The sequence below is a fragment of the Dermacentor andersoni genome, chromosome 10 (genome assembly GCF_023375885.2).
Source record: "Dermacentor andersoni chromosome 10, qqDerAnde1_hic_scaffold, whole genome shotgun sequence".
NCBI lineage: Eukaryota > Metazoa > Arthropoda > Arachnida > Ixodida > Ixodidae > Dermacentor > Dermacentor andersoni.
The window spans coordinates 99,738,736-99,759,734 of record NC_092823.1 but is presented as its reverse complement, the minus strand read 5'-3'; the positions used below and the strand labels follow the sequence as shown (position 1 = coordinate 99,759,734).

Sequence of the window (20,999 nt, the reverse complement as noted above, 5' to 3'; positions counted from 1 at the left end):
TTTGCCAAACAACTCTGTCAACTTCTGTTTGCATTGGTCCCAGCTGGTTAGCTCCTCTTCGTAGTTTTCGTACCCCACCTTTGCCGTGCCTCTTAGATAGAACAGGCTAGCTAGCATTAGCAGTGGGTCCCATCTGTCGATTCCACTCACACGTTCGTACATAGCCACCCACTCTTCAATGTCGGCGCCACCAGTCCCGCAGAAAGTTCCAGGATCTTTGGGTTGCACAACCACAACCAAAGGTGACAGCGATGTAGCTGGCGACGGTGACATTGGAGGCGGCAACGACGCTGATCCCGCGTGCTCACCGTCATTCATGGTGCGGACAGTGATGCGACATCCACTGAGGAGCTCCGTTTCCAGCCGTGGTACCCCGCACCTCCCACCAATATGTTATGGGGATGTTGCGAGTATAGAAAGACTATATTTACAATATATATGCAGGATGAGTCAGAGTAGTTAAGATGGCTGACTACCAACAACACACAAGAGCGGAAAGAACACAGTGCACACAAAGGTATGAGCTGTCTGTAGATCCCTTTAAAGATACAGTTTACGCGACCATGCAAAGTACACGCTTGCTGGCAGAGTCGAAGCCGCCACCCCCTTCCCTGCTTTCCTCCATATCTCTATATAGGGCACACGAAATTGAGCCACGATCATCAGTTCCCCTTGCATCCAGTCGCGAAATGTGCAGTTGCCAAGGCACGTCGCCCTCTTCCTCCCTCCCATCCTCCACTGCCTTTCGCGTGACTGAAGACAGCGCATTTGCTCTCCGGTTTCTTTGCGCGCGCCAGATTGAGCAGTGATCGCCGGCTTCCCTCGCGTGCTTTCACTCGCACATAAACATACGACACATGGCGATATTGTTATCGCCCTTAGACTTTATGCGGAACATAACGACAACGCCGATGGCGATGGCAAAAATACGTCCGGAGTGTCCATATAATTGCCATCGCAATAAAACAATGTCTTCACAATTTGACATATTGACACAGTCATTTTTAATGATAATCCATATCTTGTTGTCACTTATCTTTTAGGTTTGTAACCTCAAAGAAATGTGCCTGGATCATTAGCCATTTCATTTTCCTGCTCCTCATTTCATGTGTTCCAATACTGCAGTCCTCATCCAGGAACATTGTGACATAGTGTTTCATCATCCCATGCGACACAGAAACATGGATTTTATGGGCGAGCTGATGTTTGTGAAGCTATAACAATTGAAGGAAATGTGCATGCCAGCAGATATGCTTTCCGGATATATCCTAATTTCACATTGGAAGCTAAGAGTTCGTTGCAAACTGACCCTGCGCTTAACAAGTCCTTCGAATCTGTGGTATGCAAAAGAAACAGCGATTTATGGCAACGGCCACTTGTCGCAGGTCCCTCACCCTCACCCAAGTTTCAAGAGTTTCGTTCGCCCAATGGCTAATCATTGCACTTGTCACCTCCTTGTTCTGTAGCCTGTACTTCACTGCTGTCAATGTCAGGGTTCAGGAATGCTCTGAAGCTTTCCACCTGGCAAAGATTTGCCAATCCAACTCCAACTGCAGCAATAGCCTTATTAACACATGCAATGAAAGAAGCCACATTCATTCACTGCGGTAATTCACCTGAATGGGAACTGCGACATTACCACCCATGACGAAGCAGGTCGTCAATCCTCTAGCCAGACAAGAGCTTCCTTTCATATCACCATTGTCTTCAGTATACAAATCAGAAGCCCAAACCTTCTCATCATCACAACATACCAACAGTCAGTGAGGTTTCACTGATGCATCACCTGTTGTTTGCACCACCCTTTAGGCAAAAGGGTAGCAAGTGCTTCAATAGGTTACAACAGCGATCACTTGTTAAGACTGCTAAAGCCTACCACATCTGTGATTTTGCTGATGGGCGACTCTTGTCAAGGCGAAAGTCATCATTAGCTTCTTGCTCTTCCTCAACCTGCATGCCCCACCTTCCCGGGCCCTATCTACAACAGCAATCACTTGTTAGGAGTCCTGAAGTCTTCCACATCCGCGATCTCACAGATGAGCAAGTCTTGACCAGTAAGGAGAGAGTCGTCGTCCTCTTCGTCTTCTTCCTCAACCTGCATGTCCCCACCTCCCGTGTCCTGCTCAAGGAGTGCCCGGGCGTCAGCCACCTGCTTGAGCAGGCCGCGCGCTTCCTCCTTGGTCTCCGGGAACTCGGTACACTTGTGCGCAAACTCGTACGCCGCATCGAGATCCTTCTGGGTCAAGTGGTGTCTGGCCAGGAAGCGGCAGGCATGCGCCAAGTCCTCGCGGTCAGCCCGGTAGCACTGGCTGTCAACCTGCCGCACGTAGTCGGTGAACGCAGCACAGGCCTGAGCAAGTCGAGAGAGAGAGAGAGAGGTGTCAAGTCAGGGCAGCCATGCTGAGAAAAGTGTGCAATTACGTGAAAAAAAAAGTTACACAAACAAAACTGTCGCCTTCTGGCACTTATCTTGTCCCCAAACAACAATTGCCATCAGTGTGGTGTGCATTTTCTTTTCTACAGCTGCACTTGCGGGATTTTCAGGTCATGAGCAGCATGCCCGCATCAGTGTGAGATAGCATTCCCTACAGGAAACTGGTGTAGGGAGAGTGCTAATAAAAAAGAAATGCACACATGATAGGATATTACTGGATGAGCCTGAAAGAGTGTAAAAGAGTGTGACCATGGCCACCATAGCAAGATCTCATAGCACCATCACAGAGTTTAACCCTTTCCATTGCCAATTCTTATTTGGCAGAAAAAAATGTGCTTGTGTTAAGTGAGAATCTACTCACTACCAAGTCAAAGCAGACATAAAAAATGTGGCATACCATGACAAGCTTTTGTAACGTAATGAAACCTTTGAATGAACTTTAGGACTGCTTCAAAACTCTTCATGACCAGCTAAACTATTCCCATCCCTTTTGCCACTCTTGACATTTCAGCAACCTTCAGCTCATGGCTGTGTGGAATCCACTTTTTTCAACACGCACTGCTACTGCTAACACCCAATGGATAACACAAGGCTAGCATACAAAGGCCCACACCCTTGTATGCTGCCACTCATGAGGGCCCATGTGGCAGCATAGTGTATGACCAAACAAGGCAGAGCAAGTGTCAAATCGCTGCAACGTCTTGCTTCTGCGTGACCACATATCCTTCTGGGAAATGAAGCCAAAACTGGCTGTAGAAAAGCTATACTAATATTAAATTATGTATGGCGCTCTGAGGCTCATTACAATTTTTCTAGGCTTTAGAGCTCTAAGACCTTCACTTAACACAAAAGATATATAGCCAAAACCTGCGATAACGAAATCCTGCAGCAGCGAAATTCTCGTGCCAACGAAACATTTACGTATACCTGGCGAACGCCCATAAGACTCCAATGCATTTAATACCTCTTGACAACGAAATGTCGCTGTACTGCAATGCCGCGTCACTGAAATCTGCCAGAACGTAACTCCACATATTACCTACTCACGTAAGGCTAGCAGACTCCAATATATGCTTAAATGCGATTGTTTTGCACTAAAATTGCGTAAAATACCACCACATTACACTTTTGTGGGTGCTGCCATTTCTGTTCACAAAAACAACCAAGCGCCAGAAGTGGTCAATGCGCTGGAAACATGTCATGGCCGCCATCTTGTTTACTGATCGCCCATTTGAAGCAGCACGCATGTTGCTACCGATATGTGACGACGATCTCGCCTACTACAGGCGAGATCGAAGATCGTTGTTCTAAACATGCATTCAGTTTGTGTTCCCCGCGGCTGACGATTCCACGAGACCTAGGCCAATCGTGTGAGGTGAAACTGAACGCAAACTGAACGCGCGTTTCGAAGAAAATCGCCGATCGCGGCAGTGCACTGCGTAATGTGCGCCTTGGTGAGAAAAATACAGCAAGAACAAGGAAATCCACGTCCCACCAACATAGAATTCTTTATGCCGCTTGAGATAGCAGTCACTGCATATGGAGGGTCATGCATTGGGCCATGATTGAACGATTGTCCGGGAATAAGGATCCCTTGCTTCAAGAATGTTGGTTTTGGTGTCACCCAACAGGCATTGTGTGTGGATTCGGCGCAGGCCATAGATTTGCACCAAAAGGCCCTTATATCAATCGTTTCCCTTCGGGTACATGAGATACAATCACTTTTGCACTCAGCACCTGACATATCGGCGCCTATGCGCAACAGCGTGCGCTGAAGAAATGCTACTGCATGCGCTGTTGCTCTGCGTCCAATGCAGAGTTACACAAAATCTCGCAAAAGTGATCACATCTCCAAAAGCAATTGGCCGAGAACACTGCACTATGGAAGTGCTGCCACAGCTGGTTGACGCATGTGGCACACTTTGTACTGCCGGCAATGCGGTTCTATATCCTCGAGCAAAGCTTGCAAAGTAGGCTAACAGAATTTTGACAGTAAAGTTTTGTTCTGCGATGAATTAGCTATTTGTGCTCTTTCTTTTCGCAACGATGACATTCTCACGAAAGCGAATTTTTCCGCATTCCCCGCTGATCTTCGTTATTGCGAGGTTCAACTGTGTATACTTGAACCTCGTTACTACGAAATTAGACATAATGAAGTAAATGCAATTCCCCTTGAAATCTCCATAGAGATCCATGCATTTTAAACTTCACTCAAACACAGTGCTGCACAGAAGCAGCACTTCTCCCTTATCTCATCGCATCTCTCTCTCGCTGGAGCACCTAGCTGGCAAAGCTAGGTACACCCTCCGAGATCGCAATCTCAGAGGCCATGCCTAGCTGTGCCACACATCGATGATGACGCTTGTGCGGGGCATGCTAAAAACCAGTGCATTCACTTGTCTCTCTCAGTGCAGCAAGCCATGCTGCGCTGACGCAGCTAGATGTGACATCCGAGATTGCATGAAACCGGCACAAGCCAGCCGAGCCTAGCCGGCACGTTCACACAGCGGAGCCGCAGGGTCACCAGAAATTAGCAGATCAGATAGTTTCGTAATAGATAGCTATTACCGTATTTACTCCAATTTAACGCGCACTTTTTTTCCGCTATAACAAGTCCAAAAATTGCGTGCGCGTCAGATTCGTCAGATTCTGCGTTACCATATCGCCATCGGCATTCCAACATGGCCACCTCATACGCACTTCGAGCCTAGCTGCTGTAGCTTCCTCCATGTGCCGTAGTACGAGTGCCAACTGCGAAGACACACCGAGTGTTCATGATGCCGCAATTAAAAGGAAAGTGATCACATGTGTGGAGACGGACGGAAATGGGGCCACATCAGGGGCGTTCGGAGTTCCCGAAACTTGCGTGCGGAACTGGCGCAAACAGGAGAGGCGTTCTACTCTGGCAGCTGCTGCGTACAGCGCAGCCCCTATCTTGAAAGTGATGTGAATGGAGACAGAGTCTACGCATCTAGGCGCACCGCGCTGCGTTCTCGTTGTTTAGTTCACGTTGAAGCGAGAGGCTGCACAAAGGTCAATTCGCTCGCTCCTGCTACCGCACTTCCTCACTCCGGTGTTTTGATAAAGTTTCCACAGTCATTGAGTGAGATGTGTTCATGTTTGCTTGTGCATGTGTGAAACCATGCTTGTTAATTTAGTTAGTAAGTGAATTTTTAAAGGTTTATATGGCCGATAAAACTACTATTCTTACCTGTCGTATAGCTGTCTACTAATTTGCTATCGTAATTGATGCTTTGCCTTTTGGGAAAAACTGCAACTTTTCTTATTTATCGCAACTTTAATGCATTGGCAGTAAATTTTTGTTTTGTTTTTTCAAATCAGAGAAAGTTGTACTTCTGTATGAAGGACTGAGGTGCGTGGTACTGTAAAGAACTTTCCTTCTTTTAGGTCATGGCAAACGGGCGCCCGTTACAATCGAGAGCACATTACAATTGCATAAATACTGTACCTGTTCAAGCAATTTACAGCTTGCGCTTATTAGAAAAATTTGTCTGTAGTTGCAAGCTGTTAGCCTGTTTACCGATTTCAATATGGGAACTACTCTTGCCGTGAGCCAACCTGCGGGTAAGGAGCTTTGATTGAGTGAAGCGTTAAACAGGACATAAAGGTAATGTGATACAACCTCTGAGTATCATACAAGGAAGGCATTCGGTACACCCTCCTTTCATGCACATTGCTTGTGTTGCTAACATTCCATTGCAAATAAAATGCAAGAAGCTTAGCACACCTGTTGGGTTTCGCTGAGGCGCTCGTAGACGCGAGCCAACTTGAACAGGGCGAGCCCCTCAAAGTCCCCGAGGTAGTGGGCGCGCCAGAAGCACCTCTTGGCCTCATGGTGCTTCTCCAACTTCTCGTAGGCCTCGCCCAGTGCCACCATCATGCGCGAGTCATTGGGTCGCAGCTCCTGCGCTTGCCTGCATGCAGCCACATATAGTACAGTTCAATGCCAGCCATCGCAGTAACTCCATACCTGCCAACCTGCAACCTGCATTAAAATTCGTACAAACACAGACGACAAGTGGAAGAGGGGAGGGCGAAAGAGGGAAAAAGAGATTTTTGTTTGTTTGCCCTGAACATACATGCCTTTTGCAAGATATATACACAAATTATTTATGGTTATTCATGTTTAGACACAGCGCATAAGGAGCAAAAAGACGGACACAGCAGAGCCTTAGAAGCAATACACAGTGTTTCCAGATCACAGTGACTTCTTCAGCAATCTATTTGCCAATTCAGCTTGCTTCAGGAAGTTTTCTGAATAAACTTGCTCAAAGCAAGTAGTCCTCTGCTCAGCGCCTTTTATTGCCAGAAGAGGGAGGTGCATTTTTTTTTATTGTGACAGCAATTATACGGACACTCAAGGCGAATTTCCGTTGTCAGCATCACCGTGCTGTTTTGTATAAGTCCAAGTGCGATAACATTGTGGCCGTGTTCTATACGCTGTAGGTGCGAGGGAAAGCATACGAAGGTGAGCTGAGAAGGATGGTGGCCTGGCGCAGCAGCATCTTCTCGTGCACACAAGGAAGGAAGGCGGGAAGGGTGCATGCAGACTTTTTGGTGCGTGACTGGGGAGGGGGTGGGGGCAGGGTAACGCACATTTCTACTTCTACTCCAGCCATGGGTGTGCATGGTGCGGCTGAACGTGGCCACGCGCATCCTGTTTTGCACGTAATCTGTAGTGGGTTCGAAGGCTAGCCCACCTGAGAAAGCTGGCTGTTTCATGTGCACTGCGTTCTTGTACGTCTAGTGTTCATTGCAGCGAAAAGCAGCACGAGGGGTAGTTCGCTTCCCGCTGCTGCCACTCTTCGTCACGCCAGCACTCTGTCAGCGAGCGTTTGTGGTCATCAAGTAAGATGTGCTCATATTTGCCTGTGAGTGCGTAACTGCATGTTTGTTAATTCAGTTAGTAAGCAAATGCTTACAGCAGTTTTACACCTGATAAAACGACTAGCCTTACTGCGTACAGATGACTAATAATTTGCTGTCACAATCGATGCTTCACCTTTCGGGCAACACTACCACCTTTTCCTTGAACCTTGCTCGCCCCATCCTTCAACACCTATAAAACATTTTCGTGAATGGAATCTATTTTTCGTAAGACATGATGACCATATAACGAGCCCAAATTCATAAACATTACAAACCTGGGAGAGTTCGCAGGTATACAAATCCATGGTATTGATGTCAAAAGTTAATGGGGCGCATGATCTGAGAAAAAGCTGAGTCATTCTACAATTGCTGCATGTATCCTGGTAAAGCAGATTTCTATTAATTCTACTCCAGTTATTTCAATCCCGACTGAAGGTCCCAGCCAAGGCCCATAGACAAACCTTCATTATTTTGATACTGGAATCAATTTTGCTGGTCAGCAAGCATGCACCTAACCACAGGGGTGACCCCGATTGCGTTTCTATAGCTGTAGCATCTGTCTAGAAGCCAATGAATGTCTGTCTAGAAGACGCTAGAAGATAGTGAATGCATCGAAGACATCTACCACAGAAAACACTGATTCTACGGCCTGCTTTCAACAAGTTTCAAGGTGAAAACGGAAGCTGACAATGAATTATTACATTTACTTGACTCTAGTCCACACCATGTTTTTCCGAGGAAATGCATCCAAAAACTGTTCACTTGCTACAATCAGGCACAAAACCGGAGCCGCATTTGCAACATTGACAACTGCCTATTGCCAGAGTCAGCATAATTGCCAGTGTCATCACAAGACACGTGACACATGACAAGTTCTCGCTGTGTTTTCGCATAAGTTGGCAGTAACAATGCGTCATCTCCCTTACAAAAGCTCATTCAAAATGGAAGGTATTTTGCACACTAACCTAGTGCCAATGGTGTCATGCCACAAACTTTCAGCATGTCAGAGTCCTGCACCACATGACAAACTGGCAAAGTGTTTAGTCTACACCTGGGCCCCCATCCCTTTAGTCATGGCTGCCAAGTCCTTCAAGACATGTGGAACATCAAATGCACTCGACTGCAAAGACTAAGTGACCCATGGGCACAAAGAGCTGTCCATGAGTGACGACAAAGAAAATTAAGTGCAAATATATTTCCTTTCTGTGGAGGTAGACTTTGCAGGCTTAATCTTTTTCTGATTGCCAGAATGGAAGGCATGATGCATTTGTCTTTTTATAAAATTGGGTTCGCGTTAGATTTGGGTGCCGGTTATTTCTTATTGTGAAACCCATAAAAAAAAATGTGTGCATGTTAAATTCGGAGACACGTTAGAATGAGGTAAATACTGCCAAATAAAGCAGCAGTGGGTTTGCATGTTCTCTCTGCTGCTTCTTTTAACTTGACCTGCTGGATAATTCGATCAGTTGCATCGTTTCCATCAAGGCTGAATTTATGGAAGTCAACTGTACTTTTTTTTTTACAGAATCAGAATTTTATTAGGTTCATGGCAAAGCTACAATAAGATAGCATAATAACATGCAGGAAAGGCTCTTATAGTCAACAACTTTAGCAGGACTACTGAAACTTTCACCAGCCTTTATGGTATCAGTGACTAATATTGATATCTTGTCTATCACCACCACCTTTTCTTTGAATGAAATTTCGCAGGAGAAATCCCTGTAATACTCGTATTACCTCGCAGGATCCCAAAGCATTTCTCAGCAAAGCCCTGAACCCCCTCGAACATCCCACAATGGCTGCATGGGCAAGCAATGACTGTATTTACTCGAAAAGAAAAAAAATTATGCACATCAATATATAAGGCGAAACAACTGAATCGATAAGTTTACTGCATTTCTCACTCTTTAACGAAGCAACAGGCCTTCACAAACCCTCTCCTGCATGGCAACATTCACAGCGGTGCACTACTATCGTCTTTGGAGACATCAGTGTCCTCGTTGCTGGTTTTGCACTCCCAGAGTTCATTGTCCTCTGTACTATGAAGAGAGCTTTAAATGCAGCATTTTCTTTAAGGATGCTGCCGCGATTGCTTTAGGCACAGCCTCCCAGGCATCTGCTACCCACTGCGCCAACATAGACGGTAACGCTTGCTTCAAATGACCCCATGGTGTCGAGGCTTTTTTGTTGAAGGCTATCCAGTCATACAGCCATCTGACATGATCCTTGCAAGGCTTGTTGAGGCAAACATCCAAGGGTTGCAGCTGGTTCGTCATGACTCCAGAGATCACTGCCAGCTCAGTTTCTTTCTCAAGAAACGCCTCTCCAAGGTTTCATTTATGTAATAAACATGTTTATTCTCTCTCTATCTCTCTCTCTCTCTCTCTCTCTTTCTTCTAGGAGTTTCTTTTTTACTCCCTCAGTCAGAACTCCTTGAAAGGAATCCAGAACAAGAAGCGGTCGTCAACTGAGTAGTGACCAGGTCGGTGACACCACACTGTCTTCACCCAGTCCAAGGCTCACAGATCACCCAGTCCTTGTCCTGACAGCGGACGTGGGCACTTCTTGAAAAATGCTGTTTTGTAACTGTTTTTCCCTTATAGCTATATATGGCAGCAACATGCACCTTTCAGCGGTGTAAGCCAGCATTACAGGCATCTGCAATTCCTAACTTCTGGTGTTCCTTATCTTGACTTGGCAATCCCCTTTCTGGTGTATTGTATGGGCAGATGGCACATTGAAGAAAAATAGCATTTCATCTGCAATGCCAACCTACCCCAGGAGAAAGTCTTACTGCTTTTGCAAGCCAATAATGTACCACTGAAATAAAATTAGCTTGTTTTTTATAGTCCACCAGCAGCTTCTGCATCACGGAAGTCCATCAACTAAGGGAGAACCTGGCCCTTTTTACGTATTTCTGCACCCAACCTCAGCTCACCTTAAACTTAGATTAAGTGGCACCATGGGTTGTTGCAATTTCCCGTGCCTTCATTTGCACAATTTCTGTTACGGCAATCAAACGGCGACTTCTTTCCCTGATAAATTCTGTCAAATTTGCCTCCACTTCTGGAAACACCTTTTCGCAGGCCACAGAAGGCTTCTTTGTGTTGCCACGCATGCATGAAAGTCCTCCTTTTTTTTTTTAGTGATGTACGTTGTTCTCGGGGACGCCATATTTTTGACCTGCCGCACAGTTTCTTACGGTTTGACCTTCCACAATCGCTTTCCTTTCAAACGGCGCATCATACTAGCAACTACAATTTTTGATAGCAATACCTAATGTCAGCCTTAGCACCAATGCAAGGCACCAGTAGGAAATACCACGAAGAATATGCAACATGCCACATCATGAATAGGCAGGGACGAGTACGACAAAAAGGGTGTCTGTGCATCAAACGACGGGATCAACGAACCTGCTCCGAATGGATTGGATCTTTATGGCGCAAAGCAGAAGTTCTAAAACCTGGCGGCCATTACATGTTTCCTGCTCCTCAAATTGTCAAGGCAGCACCTGTAGCAATTTGTTCTCTCTGTTCATTCAAGTGACTAGTTGTTGCCAATGGTGACAGCTTAGACAGGCAGACAAACACTGTCTCACCCATGAAAGTTACCTAATAAGTTGTTACAATTTGCACGGCTGTCAAAACCTAGATCATCGAAATAATGGTGGTGCGGCCACCATGGTGGAACAGTATCCATGGTAGTGGCGCACGAAAAAATGAGGACACAAAAAAAGAACAAATGGGAAAAGTGGTGATCTGCGCTTGTCTCATCTACTTCTTTTTTGTGTACTAATTTTGCCGTGCGCTGCTACCATGGATAAGTTCCAATATGCCCGATTCAGCATCCTTGGAACAGTAATTGCACCACGAACCTTGCACATAAGATAAGGTGACTGCGACGCTAGGAAGTTTGGGAAAATAAGCCTTGCCTTATATTCTAATGAATACTGAAAGTTTGATGATCTCCCACGGTCCATTTGCGGAACCTACTATAAAAACTGGAATAGAAATATAGTTCTTTTTCAAAAAAAAATATAAGAAATTGGGGAAAAATGCCCCTTGTCTTATATAAATCTTTGGCACAATTACATTTGTCATCTGGCCACTAAGGGACAAAAAAAAAGAGAGAGATAATGGAGAATCTGTTGCCATTTTTTGTTGCTGCTGTGCCGAACACGTGAGCCTGGCAAACTCTGCGCAAACGTGCTTTACTGCTGTCTTGGAGTGAAAAATTAGCAGGCCCCACTCAGCTTTAGCGGCGCCTTTGAAAACAATTAGAATACACCAAAGTGAACAGCAGCATGGCAACGCTGCACCGTTCGATTTCGGCAAACAGAAAAGGAAACAGCGCAACTGTCAACTCCCACAGTAAACTTAGTTCAGCAGCCGCTAAGCTGTTCGTATTGAACGAAATAGTGCAATTTCTTTGTGAGCACTGCGCGAGTTCTCCTAGTAACGGCAGATTTGATTCATTGCAAAGGAAGAAGAATTTGCTCATAGGTGTGGTCACTCCGTGAAACGGAAAGGCTTGTCTTTTTACCAGTGGAGTTGCATCACCATTTCGCACTTTGAAATAGACTGCTAGGAAAAACGACTACCCGTCGAGGCAAATCAACAGCATAACACAAAGGTCTTGTAGGCCACCACAGTCTGCAAACACGGTGCTAAACACCTCAAGGTGCTATCGACAGGAGACCACCAGAATGAATGAACGGCCAGCAGTAACCAAAGGACGCCCACAAGCCAGCTACAGTGATCACTGCAGCACATGTGTTTTTAACATGATCAGTGCATGCCGATCATTGCTCGATGACAGTACTGCAAGTCCCGCATAACAAATGCTTTGGACATCACTAGTGACAATGTGCTGTTGGATGTCAAAAACGAATATAGGTGCCATTGACGGAGAAGAATCCTGACAGTTTGGACTAGACGAAGGTGCGTTTATCATCACTGATGACAAATGAGTGAGATGACCGAAATGTGTTGCAGAATGTTTTTTTTCCCCAGCAATCTTTTTACATCAAGGCAAGTGGTCAACCTATACTCGGTATCGACCTATATTTCGACTTATGCAGTAATCATAGAAGCAGTTAAACTCAAAAAAAGGTTTTCCTAGAGAACAAAAGAGATCGCCAAACTGACCTGTAGTAGTAGAGGCAGTAATTGGGCATCCTGAGTATCTCATATGTCTGACCCAGCCCGTACCAGGCCCGGTAGTCCCGGCGGTTAACCTCGATGGCCTGCCGGTACGACTGGATGGCAGCGTTGGTGTTTTTCATCTCCATGTACTCGTGGCCCATTAGCGTCCACGCTGCAAAGTAGTTTGGGTTCAGGCGCAACGCCCGGCCGAAGTAGAGGACAGCCTTCTCGTGCTGGGCCCGCAGCGAGTAGAAGTTGCCGATGACGCAGCAGGTCTCCGGCCTGTACTTGTCAATGGCGCACACACTGTGAGCCAGGTGGCTGAGCTCAACACGCAGTTCTTTGACGTAGAGCAGGTTGGAGTAGATGTCCATATTGTCCAGCCGGAATGGGTCAGCCTTGCGCAGCTGCTGGAAGCCCTCGATGGCCTTGTCCACAACCCGCATGTTGTGGTACGCAATGGCAACCTGCATTGGCCGGGAAATCGTCCACTTCAAATGCTCGAACTTCCTTACGTACATGGAGCCAATGCAAGGCCGTTTTAATTGAGAGGACTAAGAAACTGCAGTAAATACAAGACATTCTTTTAAGAAGACAGCAAAGGAAGATATTCAGTTGGGCTAGACTGAAAGATCAGGTTTCTGTAATAACTAATTCGTTACTGATATCGAGAACAGAGTTTTTGTAAGAGAGAAAATGAAGAAAATGGAATATTGGAATGGCACTAGCTGTTGTGGACTATGGTACCTGTCATGTAACATCAGCACTGGCCGATTCATAGAGAGCAGCTGCTAAGTTCCACCACCGCGAGCTACATCGCTTTCCCTGTTCATAAATGCTGATATGGCAACCACCCTCACCCGTTCCAGCCGCTGAGACTCACGTGATCGTCTCCTATATCCTGAAAACTGAGCTGCAAAGCGACTCACGCAACCAGAACACCTGCAGTTGCCAAGCAGCACACTTCATATCTGGAGCCAAACAGAGAGTTTCTAAAAGACATAAAAGTGGCATAGAGGGAGGTCACGTGGAGATTACGTCAACTCATCAATCTTGGTGCAGGTAGTTCAAATTGATGAGCAGCAGTGGGAGATTCGGCAGCAATTTTCTATACAACAAAGTGATGTACTGACACACAGAAAATGATGACAGACTTCTAGACGAATACGCTAGTGATCTAACTTTTCCTTAATTGTCCCTGTAAACAGCACTCTTACTACTAAGAAGCAGGAATAGAGTTTTTAATATGTTCCAAGTGGGAAATCGGGTTTCATAATAGGCGCTGTGCCAACATGGGAATTCTGGGATGTGAGTGTGCAAGGCTTGTCTCGAACGAGGCCTGACAAACGGCAAAGAGGCAAACGGCACCGCTGAAGACATCGACACCAGCGAGCAGCTGATTGCCGACTTGCGCAGCAGTGGGATGGACCTTCCTGCTGCTGTTACCTTTCACGAGTTTGCTGCGATCAACAACACAGAGTTGTGCACGGAGCTTACGGACGACGAGATTGTGCGTCAGGTGACTGGACCACCGCAAAAGCGACTCGGACTCCGACGACAACACCTCTGGCCGCCCGCAACCATGAATGCAAGACGTCAACGCTCTAATATTGTTGTCTAGTGTGTATGACGAGAACATGACACTTGCACAGATGCAAGCAAACGTCGTAACAAAAAGCAGAAATTTAAAACAAGGGACCATCCGCAACTATTCAGTCCAGTTTAGCTGGAATAAAGTTTGGTTTTGCGACTCACGAATTTTTCGGACTGTTCTTTTATTTGTACTATTTTTCGGTCCCCTCCAGATCCGGAAAATCAGTCGGCTACTGTACATATTTCATTATTGTTTACTGATGTTTTATAGAAGCAAGCGGAGGAAAGAAAGACGCGACTGAATCTAACACAAATTCAGCGCAGACCTTGTCGTTTTTCTTGCGACTTTAGCAGCCACCGGTGCTGTTCACATCTGATATTGATTGCACAACCCAACAAGAGGTCTCGTGGTTGGAAGTGGCTTAATTAAAGAAATCTTTCATATAATTAATAAAAACTGAGATTCTATATGATGTTTTAGTAAACAATGAACCCTCGTGACACACGTTTAGCTGCTAGCCAGTTGTGTTTTCCCAGTGTCCAATCCTATAACACCACAGCAGCCTGTTTCTTGTTTCTTGCTGACTGACCTGTGGTCAAGTAATAACTGCTGAAAATCTATTGTTCTAGAGAACGAGATGGTATTTGCAGGTTCCATTCGTAGCATATACATATGCGCTATGCAAGCTTTACTAACTTCACTAGTATCGTCGACACAGTTTCGTGTAAGAACTTGAGGATAGTTTCAAAGGCACTGTTACATGCAGCTTTCTCTGGCTCGACGTATCGAAGGTGTACAAATTGCAGTGTGCTGGAACATTATCTACACACTAGTACAAATGTGCTGACTCACACAATTTTGAAAACATGAGCAAGGAAGCTCATCAAACCACCTTCACATGGTGAGCACGTGCGCAGTGTGGCGATTGAGTCTGCCAGCTGACTTCACAGGCGAGAGGGTGCCACTCAAACTTCTCACGGCTAATAGGCACGTTCTCAAGCGCACATTCTTTTGCTTTTTGCCTATGACAATTTTTCACTGGATTGTCACTGTTATCAAGTTATAGTTTGGCACAATGTATGCCTGCTGTATCCGAAATTTCTTGTTGTCGCCAATTCCATAGCCGAAGGTCCTGTCTAATCACATTGCACGCACAACTTGAATAGTGCTGCACATTCTCACATGTGTGCAAGCACCAGCGACCACTTTGGAATGTACAGTGACTACAGTGACACATGCATAGATAGCGGACAGACTTGACCTGCGCGCATGCGAGATTTTTAAGCCTTTTAATGTTTTACACACGGAGACGCATGCGACACCTCCCTCTATCAACAAAATAAATAAAATATCTGTCATGCTTATCCTTTTTTGCTTTTTGTGAGTATTTCTTATTCGTGGCTTTGCATACCGCCGGTGGAAATAAAGCATTTGTTTGTTACTGTCCTATCCCATGGTTCTCTCGCTGTCCTGTATCGGGCTGTTTAATGCTGCTGCTTGACAAGATGTACAAACCACCCCAAATGAACACGTTCTCGAGCCACTAGGCCAGATTTCGACGACCATGCTCGCCAACATCGTTGTGGTCTGAGCATTGCTTGTCTTTCTGGGTGCCCAAGTCCACCCGATAACAGTCTAACTCGCACTATTAGCAGTGCTCGCTTCCTCGCCGTCACCGCAGCACGACAACATACAGCTCTGTCACTGACCTGTGCCATGAGGTAGGTGCTCTCCAGGAAAGGGCCCTTCTGGAGCTGCTCGTACGTCTCGAGCATTTCCTCACTAAGCTGCAGCTCGAGGTACGTGTGGCCGAGGAAGAACTTCTTCATCCAGTGGTCGGGCAATTCGAGGCTCCGCAGGTGGTCGCAGTCGGCCACCAGCGACGACAGCTCCAGCCAGGCGCCCCAGTGCAGGGGTTCAGCTTGCACTGCCTCGACGAAGACGTCGATGGCCTGCTGCCGCAGTTGAAGACGCTTGAGCACCACACCATAGATGTACAGACAGAACCCATCAAGCTTGGGTCGGAGGGCCCTCAGCTCAGTCTGTGGGCAAAGAAAATAAAAAGAAAGAAGCAGAGCAGCCGAAGTTACTCTCAAATGGCCATGCAAGACTAGTCGTTCTTTATCAAGACAGGCGGTGACTGCAACAATCTGCCCTCGAATGCCATTGTTTATGTCAGCCAGACTCGCTTCAATGCCACTATTGAGTCACTCTTTGTCAACATCAACAAGCTTGTTTTTTTATCCACTTCTCATGTAACACCCTGTGTACATGGTCCTTGAAGTAGCGTCAATAAATAAATAAATAAATAAACAGGCACAGGTCCGCATATCCCAACATTCGGCTTCAACCAATCTGCATTGAAAAACATTCATTGAGCTGTGTTAGTAAATAAGCCTTCCAAAATACCAAAACTACTGCTCTTGGCGCGAGAAGACGCTTGGTAAGCCAGAAAAGATAGGTGGTGATGCCACCTTAAAATTCCCACACCAGCTTGCATGTCATGGATTTTGATGCCATTTCCTTGGCCCTGTTATCTACACTGTATTCTAAGGAGTGAAGGACTGAACTTAGCAAGTTTTAAGAACATTTACTAAACCACGATGGACGAAATGCGGAAAAATATGTTGCCATCCATAACGTTGCGCTAACATATTGGCACTGTCATTTCAAAGCTCAGAATTGAAACCTTTACCTTCATTCTTTCACTTAATAATCAACCTATTATGTAGCAATCAATTAAACTAGAGTCCTTCGAAAATAGTTTATCGGCCTAACTGATCCAGTGCTTTTCTTTAATGTTCCTTTAACCAGAAATGATTGACTGACTTTTCACCTTTTCTGACTGACTGACTGACTGACTGATTGATCGGCCGAGTTTAACATACTAAGGCTACACAGGTACTATGAGACGCCTTATTTTGAAGGGACCCAGATCTTGACAACCTGGTGTACAGCAGTGCCTGACATTGATTTGGTTGGTGTTGCATGGCTTCTCAAGTGTGAGAAAGCAAAGCAAGATGAGGACAGATAGAAAGGGGACACTTGTGCTGTCTCCCTTCCTATCTATCCTTGTCTTGTTGCAGAGCCTCGCACTTCAAACGGTATTCGACCTTTTTCAACGCGCACGTAAATCTACGCACACAGGCATTTTTTGCATTCTGGCCCAATAGAACTACAGCCGCAGTGGCTGGGGATGCAACCAGCAACTTCAAACTCAGCAGCGGAATGTCACAGCCAATAAACCATTGTGACAGGTAACGAGAAATATTGAGCCTAATGGAGTGCTGTCATTATTTTTGACATCGTAGAAACTCTATCGCAAGCTTCCTGAATGTAAAAAGAAAAACACAAGACACTGGGCTAGTGCAAAGGCTGGGAAACAATTATAAGATGTTTTAACTCGACACTAAAGTAGGTCTCAAAATGCCAGGCAAGGTGTTATTGGCATCATGGCGACATCAAGACACAATCAAATTCGTTGATGTGTAGCAATAAGGCTAGATAGGGTGACGTCGCACATTAAAAAAAGAAATGAGACAGCTGCATGCATTCCTTTCGTCTAAGCCCACGTCTGGAAGCCGCGGCAACTCGGCAAGCCAGTGTATCATTAAGTTGTGCTGCATCCACCTCTAGGGTACTAAAAGTGAAACTTGTAAAACTGGAAATGAGTCAGGTCACTGATACCTGTTGTGGCAGACTCGCAGGGCACTGGCACTACAAACAAATATTATGGCTGTGATGCCAAATGCCACATCTGTTCAGTACTCGACAGGACAGGAGGGCAATTGTAAGAGGCAATCTTAGGGCAACATAGTCATTGTATGGCTTTCAACCATCACAGTAAGGCTGATTAGAGCACTCGTGGGCTTCTTGCGACACCACGTGACCGCCACCTCTGCTGTCGGTTATGTGAGCAGCCTCCTTTTCTTCATTTCATGTGCATTTTGAACGGGTTGTATGACAAGTGATGCCATTAATTATTTGTGGTGCTCTCAAGGAACTGAGGCCTTCGTATCATAATTATGGAGCCGACAGCTGCCTAAAAGAGCCGTGAAAGCTGGACACAACATTTTCGTGTCAGTACTCCTTTAAAGTGTACGCTTTACGTCTATTTCATGCAACCAAGTTTTTCTGCACGTGCTGCACCTAGACCCTCGATTTACCGAGATTTGGCAGCGCACCCTGCACCCCCTTCCTCAAGCGCTCGGGGTGCAAGGCAAGGTACTGCTGTGGTGTAGTGCACCCTTGAACCTCACAGTGAGCGGGTGCAGCCCGGCACACCCCAACTGACGCTGCCTGGTGTCGTGCGCCTTTTCGGAATCAAACAAACACCTTGTTAAACCTGTAGGTATTGCTTTTCTTATGGCGAGCCCTCTCGAGTTTTTCTTCTTTCTTTTTTCTATTTAGACGGATTTTCTATCTAAATAAACCACAACACACCTTGACTTTGACCTGACGTAATACAGTGAGAAAGTACTGTTAAAGGTTGGGCAAGTTGGTGACTAACCATCATACTGAGTGGTCGAAGCAGCGCAATGAACAGGACAAAGCGGAGAGAACACAAGGCGGCGAGAGTCGTGTTTCCTCGTGTTCACTGCGCTTTGTCCTGTTCAGTGTGCTGCTTCACCCACATGGTACGATGACAGTGAGACACAACAAGCATGTTACAAGAAACAAGTAATCAAACAGAAGTTTGAATATGCTTTGCAGACCCTTACATCTCGAACACAAGAAATAATTGCGGCAACACCAACACACTCTCTCTCTCATCCCAGCTAGCCATAACAAAGCTGCCACTGTTGGACGCTGCAGCGACAGCAGACCATTGAAACGGATCATTGAAAGTTAACGCGACACATCTATTGCATTCACCCTGAAGGAAGGTTATATTTACAAAGCACCGGACAACGCCGATCATCCGCGATGCAACCGTTAAGCTGTGGTTGTGTATGTATACGTACGTACACACACACACACACAAACACAAACACCTTATCTTTCAAATTCTTGGGTTTTACGTGCCAAAAGCATGGTACGATGATGAGGCACGCCGTAGTGAGGAACTGCAGATTAGTTTTGACCACCTGGGATTCTTTGACGTGCAGCCAATGGACAGTACACGGGCGCTTTCGCATTTCGCCCCCATCGAAAAGCGGCCGGCACGGTTGGGATTTGATCCCGGGCCCTCGGGCTTAGCAGCACCACGGCAAAGCCGCCACCACAGCGGATTGTAGATCTTTCATCTCTTGGCTCGCCCCACGGTAAAAACTGACAAGCCGCGCACGTACGCACGCACACGCAAACACACACATGCACACACACACCTGTAAATCCTTCAGCTCTTGGCTCGCCCCACGGTCTGTGGCCATGATGGGCTCGACAGTGTCGTCGAGACGCTTCTTCTCGTCGGACAGGTACCGCGCGTAGTAGTGGAGAAACCGCGTCGTGCCGGTGGCATTCTTCGTGAAGTACGCCACCCGGTCGTACTCGTTGAGGTCCAGGTAACTCTTGGCGAGGAAATACGTGTCGTCCAAGTCGTCATCGCGAGCTGACCCCGCCGGCGCCTGGTCCGGCGGACTCGCCTCGATGTCCCGCAGTGCGTAAGCGAGCTCGGACGCCCACTTAGCGCTCTGGCGAAGTCCACGCAGCGCGCACTCGTGGCGAGAGCGGAGCAAATCGCGCTTGATTAGAGGAAAGTCTAAACTCAAACTTTCCGCCATATTAAAGAGCGTACAAAACGCTTCGAACGCTGTAGTGTGCAGAACGTGACGCAACAAAACAGTGGCGCAGCCATCGCTAGCGAGCTTCGTTGCATCGTGCCAAGCAGGTTTCTGCGTAAGCTTCGCATTGAATGAAAAAGGCCCTTCATACAACTGAGTAAAGTGTTATCTTTCAAATTATAACCGAGTGCGCCGGTGTACTTGAATTAGAAATAGAGGAATTAACATGCAGCACAGCGGTAGAAAAGAATATATGTTACTTCACTAGGGTTTTCAAGCATTTGCTTCAGTTGCCCACGAAAATTTGATGCGGGTCGCTTCACATGCTCTCTTTGTGTCGAAGTAACGCATGTTTTCAAGTTAGTTGAAAAAAAAAAAGTAGGCTTCGTAAAGAGAAGCATGCTTGTAAACAGTAGAGACGCTGCAGTCTCAGGCGTGATCAGTCTCAGGCGTGTAGGTTACGCTGACGGAATGCGGATGTGTCAAAAGCGTTAGGTACACAGGAAGCATAATTTTGTTTATCCTGCTCACAACGACACAATACATCCGGAGCAACATGGAAGACAGAGAGAGGGGGAGATCTCTAAAGGATTTAATAAGGCAGAGAGGTCGCCCTAAGTTATGGCAAGACGTAGAAAAAAAAAAGAAAAAAACATGCGGTGAAGGTAATGATGCAGCCCATGTTTCGAGGCAATAAAAAAACCAAGTACAGTCTACACGTCTTATCCCAGTGAAAGCGCTTCTTCCATAGGGCATCCAAGTCATATCAAAATATGTCCGCGCACGGTTTCGGAGACAAAGACATCCGCTGAACGTCCAGTTTCGGATATCCTATTACAATATATACCAAGGATATCTCGCATAGACTTGTTTCAGATATCCTACCACGGATGTCCCAAGAATATCGCACATGGACATTTTTTGGAATATGCCTCAGTATTCATCCTTCAATTAAGAGGCTTTGTCCTTTAGTTTCCTCGTAACAGAATTTTGCACATCCATGGTTTCTCGCATGTTCGAATTACGATATCCGAGGCTATCGTGTTTGCGGCTCACGTCGTGCTTTGCGAATTTTCTTATGCAATTTAGATTGAAAACTTCAGTTAGTTAATAAGCCACTTGTGCTTGGCAGAAGGTCCAGAAGAATCATGAGTACGTGCACAGGTATACTATAGCTTGTGCACATAATTAATGTGTCTGTTCTTGATGCGTTT

General features: G+C 46.1%; 1 protein-coding gene across 1 annotated transcript; it reads right to left on the bottom strand.

The window, feature by feature from the left end:
* Positions 1-980: 980 nt before the first annotated feature.
* Cdc23 (cell division cycle protein 23) lies at positions 981-19,820 on the bottom strand. The gene is made up of 5 exons (XM_050191821.2): positions 19,390-19,820; positions 15,772-16,104; positions 12,472-12,935; positions 6,183-6,369; positions 981-2,350 (listed from the first exon to the last, which is right to left on the bottom strand). The coding sequence occupies exons 1-5, from the start codon at positions 19,783-19,785 to the stop codon at positions 1,991-1,993; spliced, it is 1,740 nt and encodes a 579-aa protein (XP_050047778.1). The 5' UTR covers positions 19,786-19,820; the 3' UTR covers positions 981-1,990.
* Positions 19,821-20,999: the final 1,179 nt, after the last annotated feature.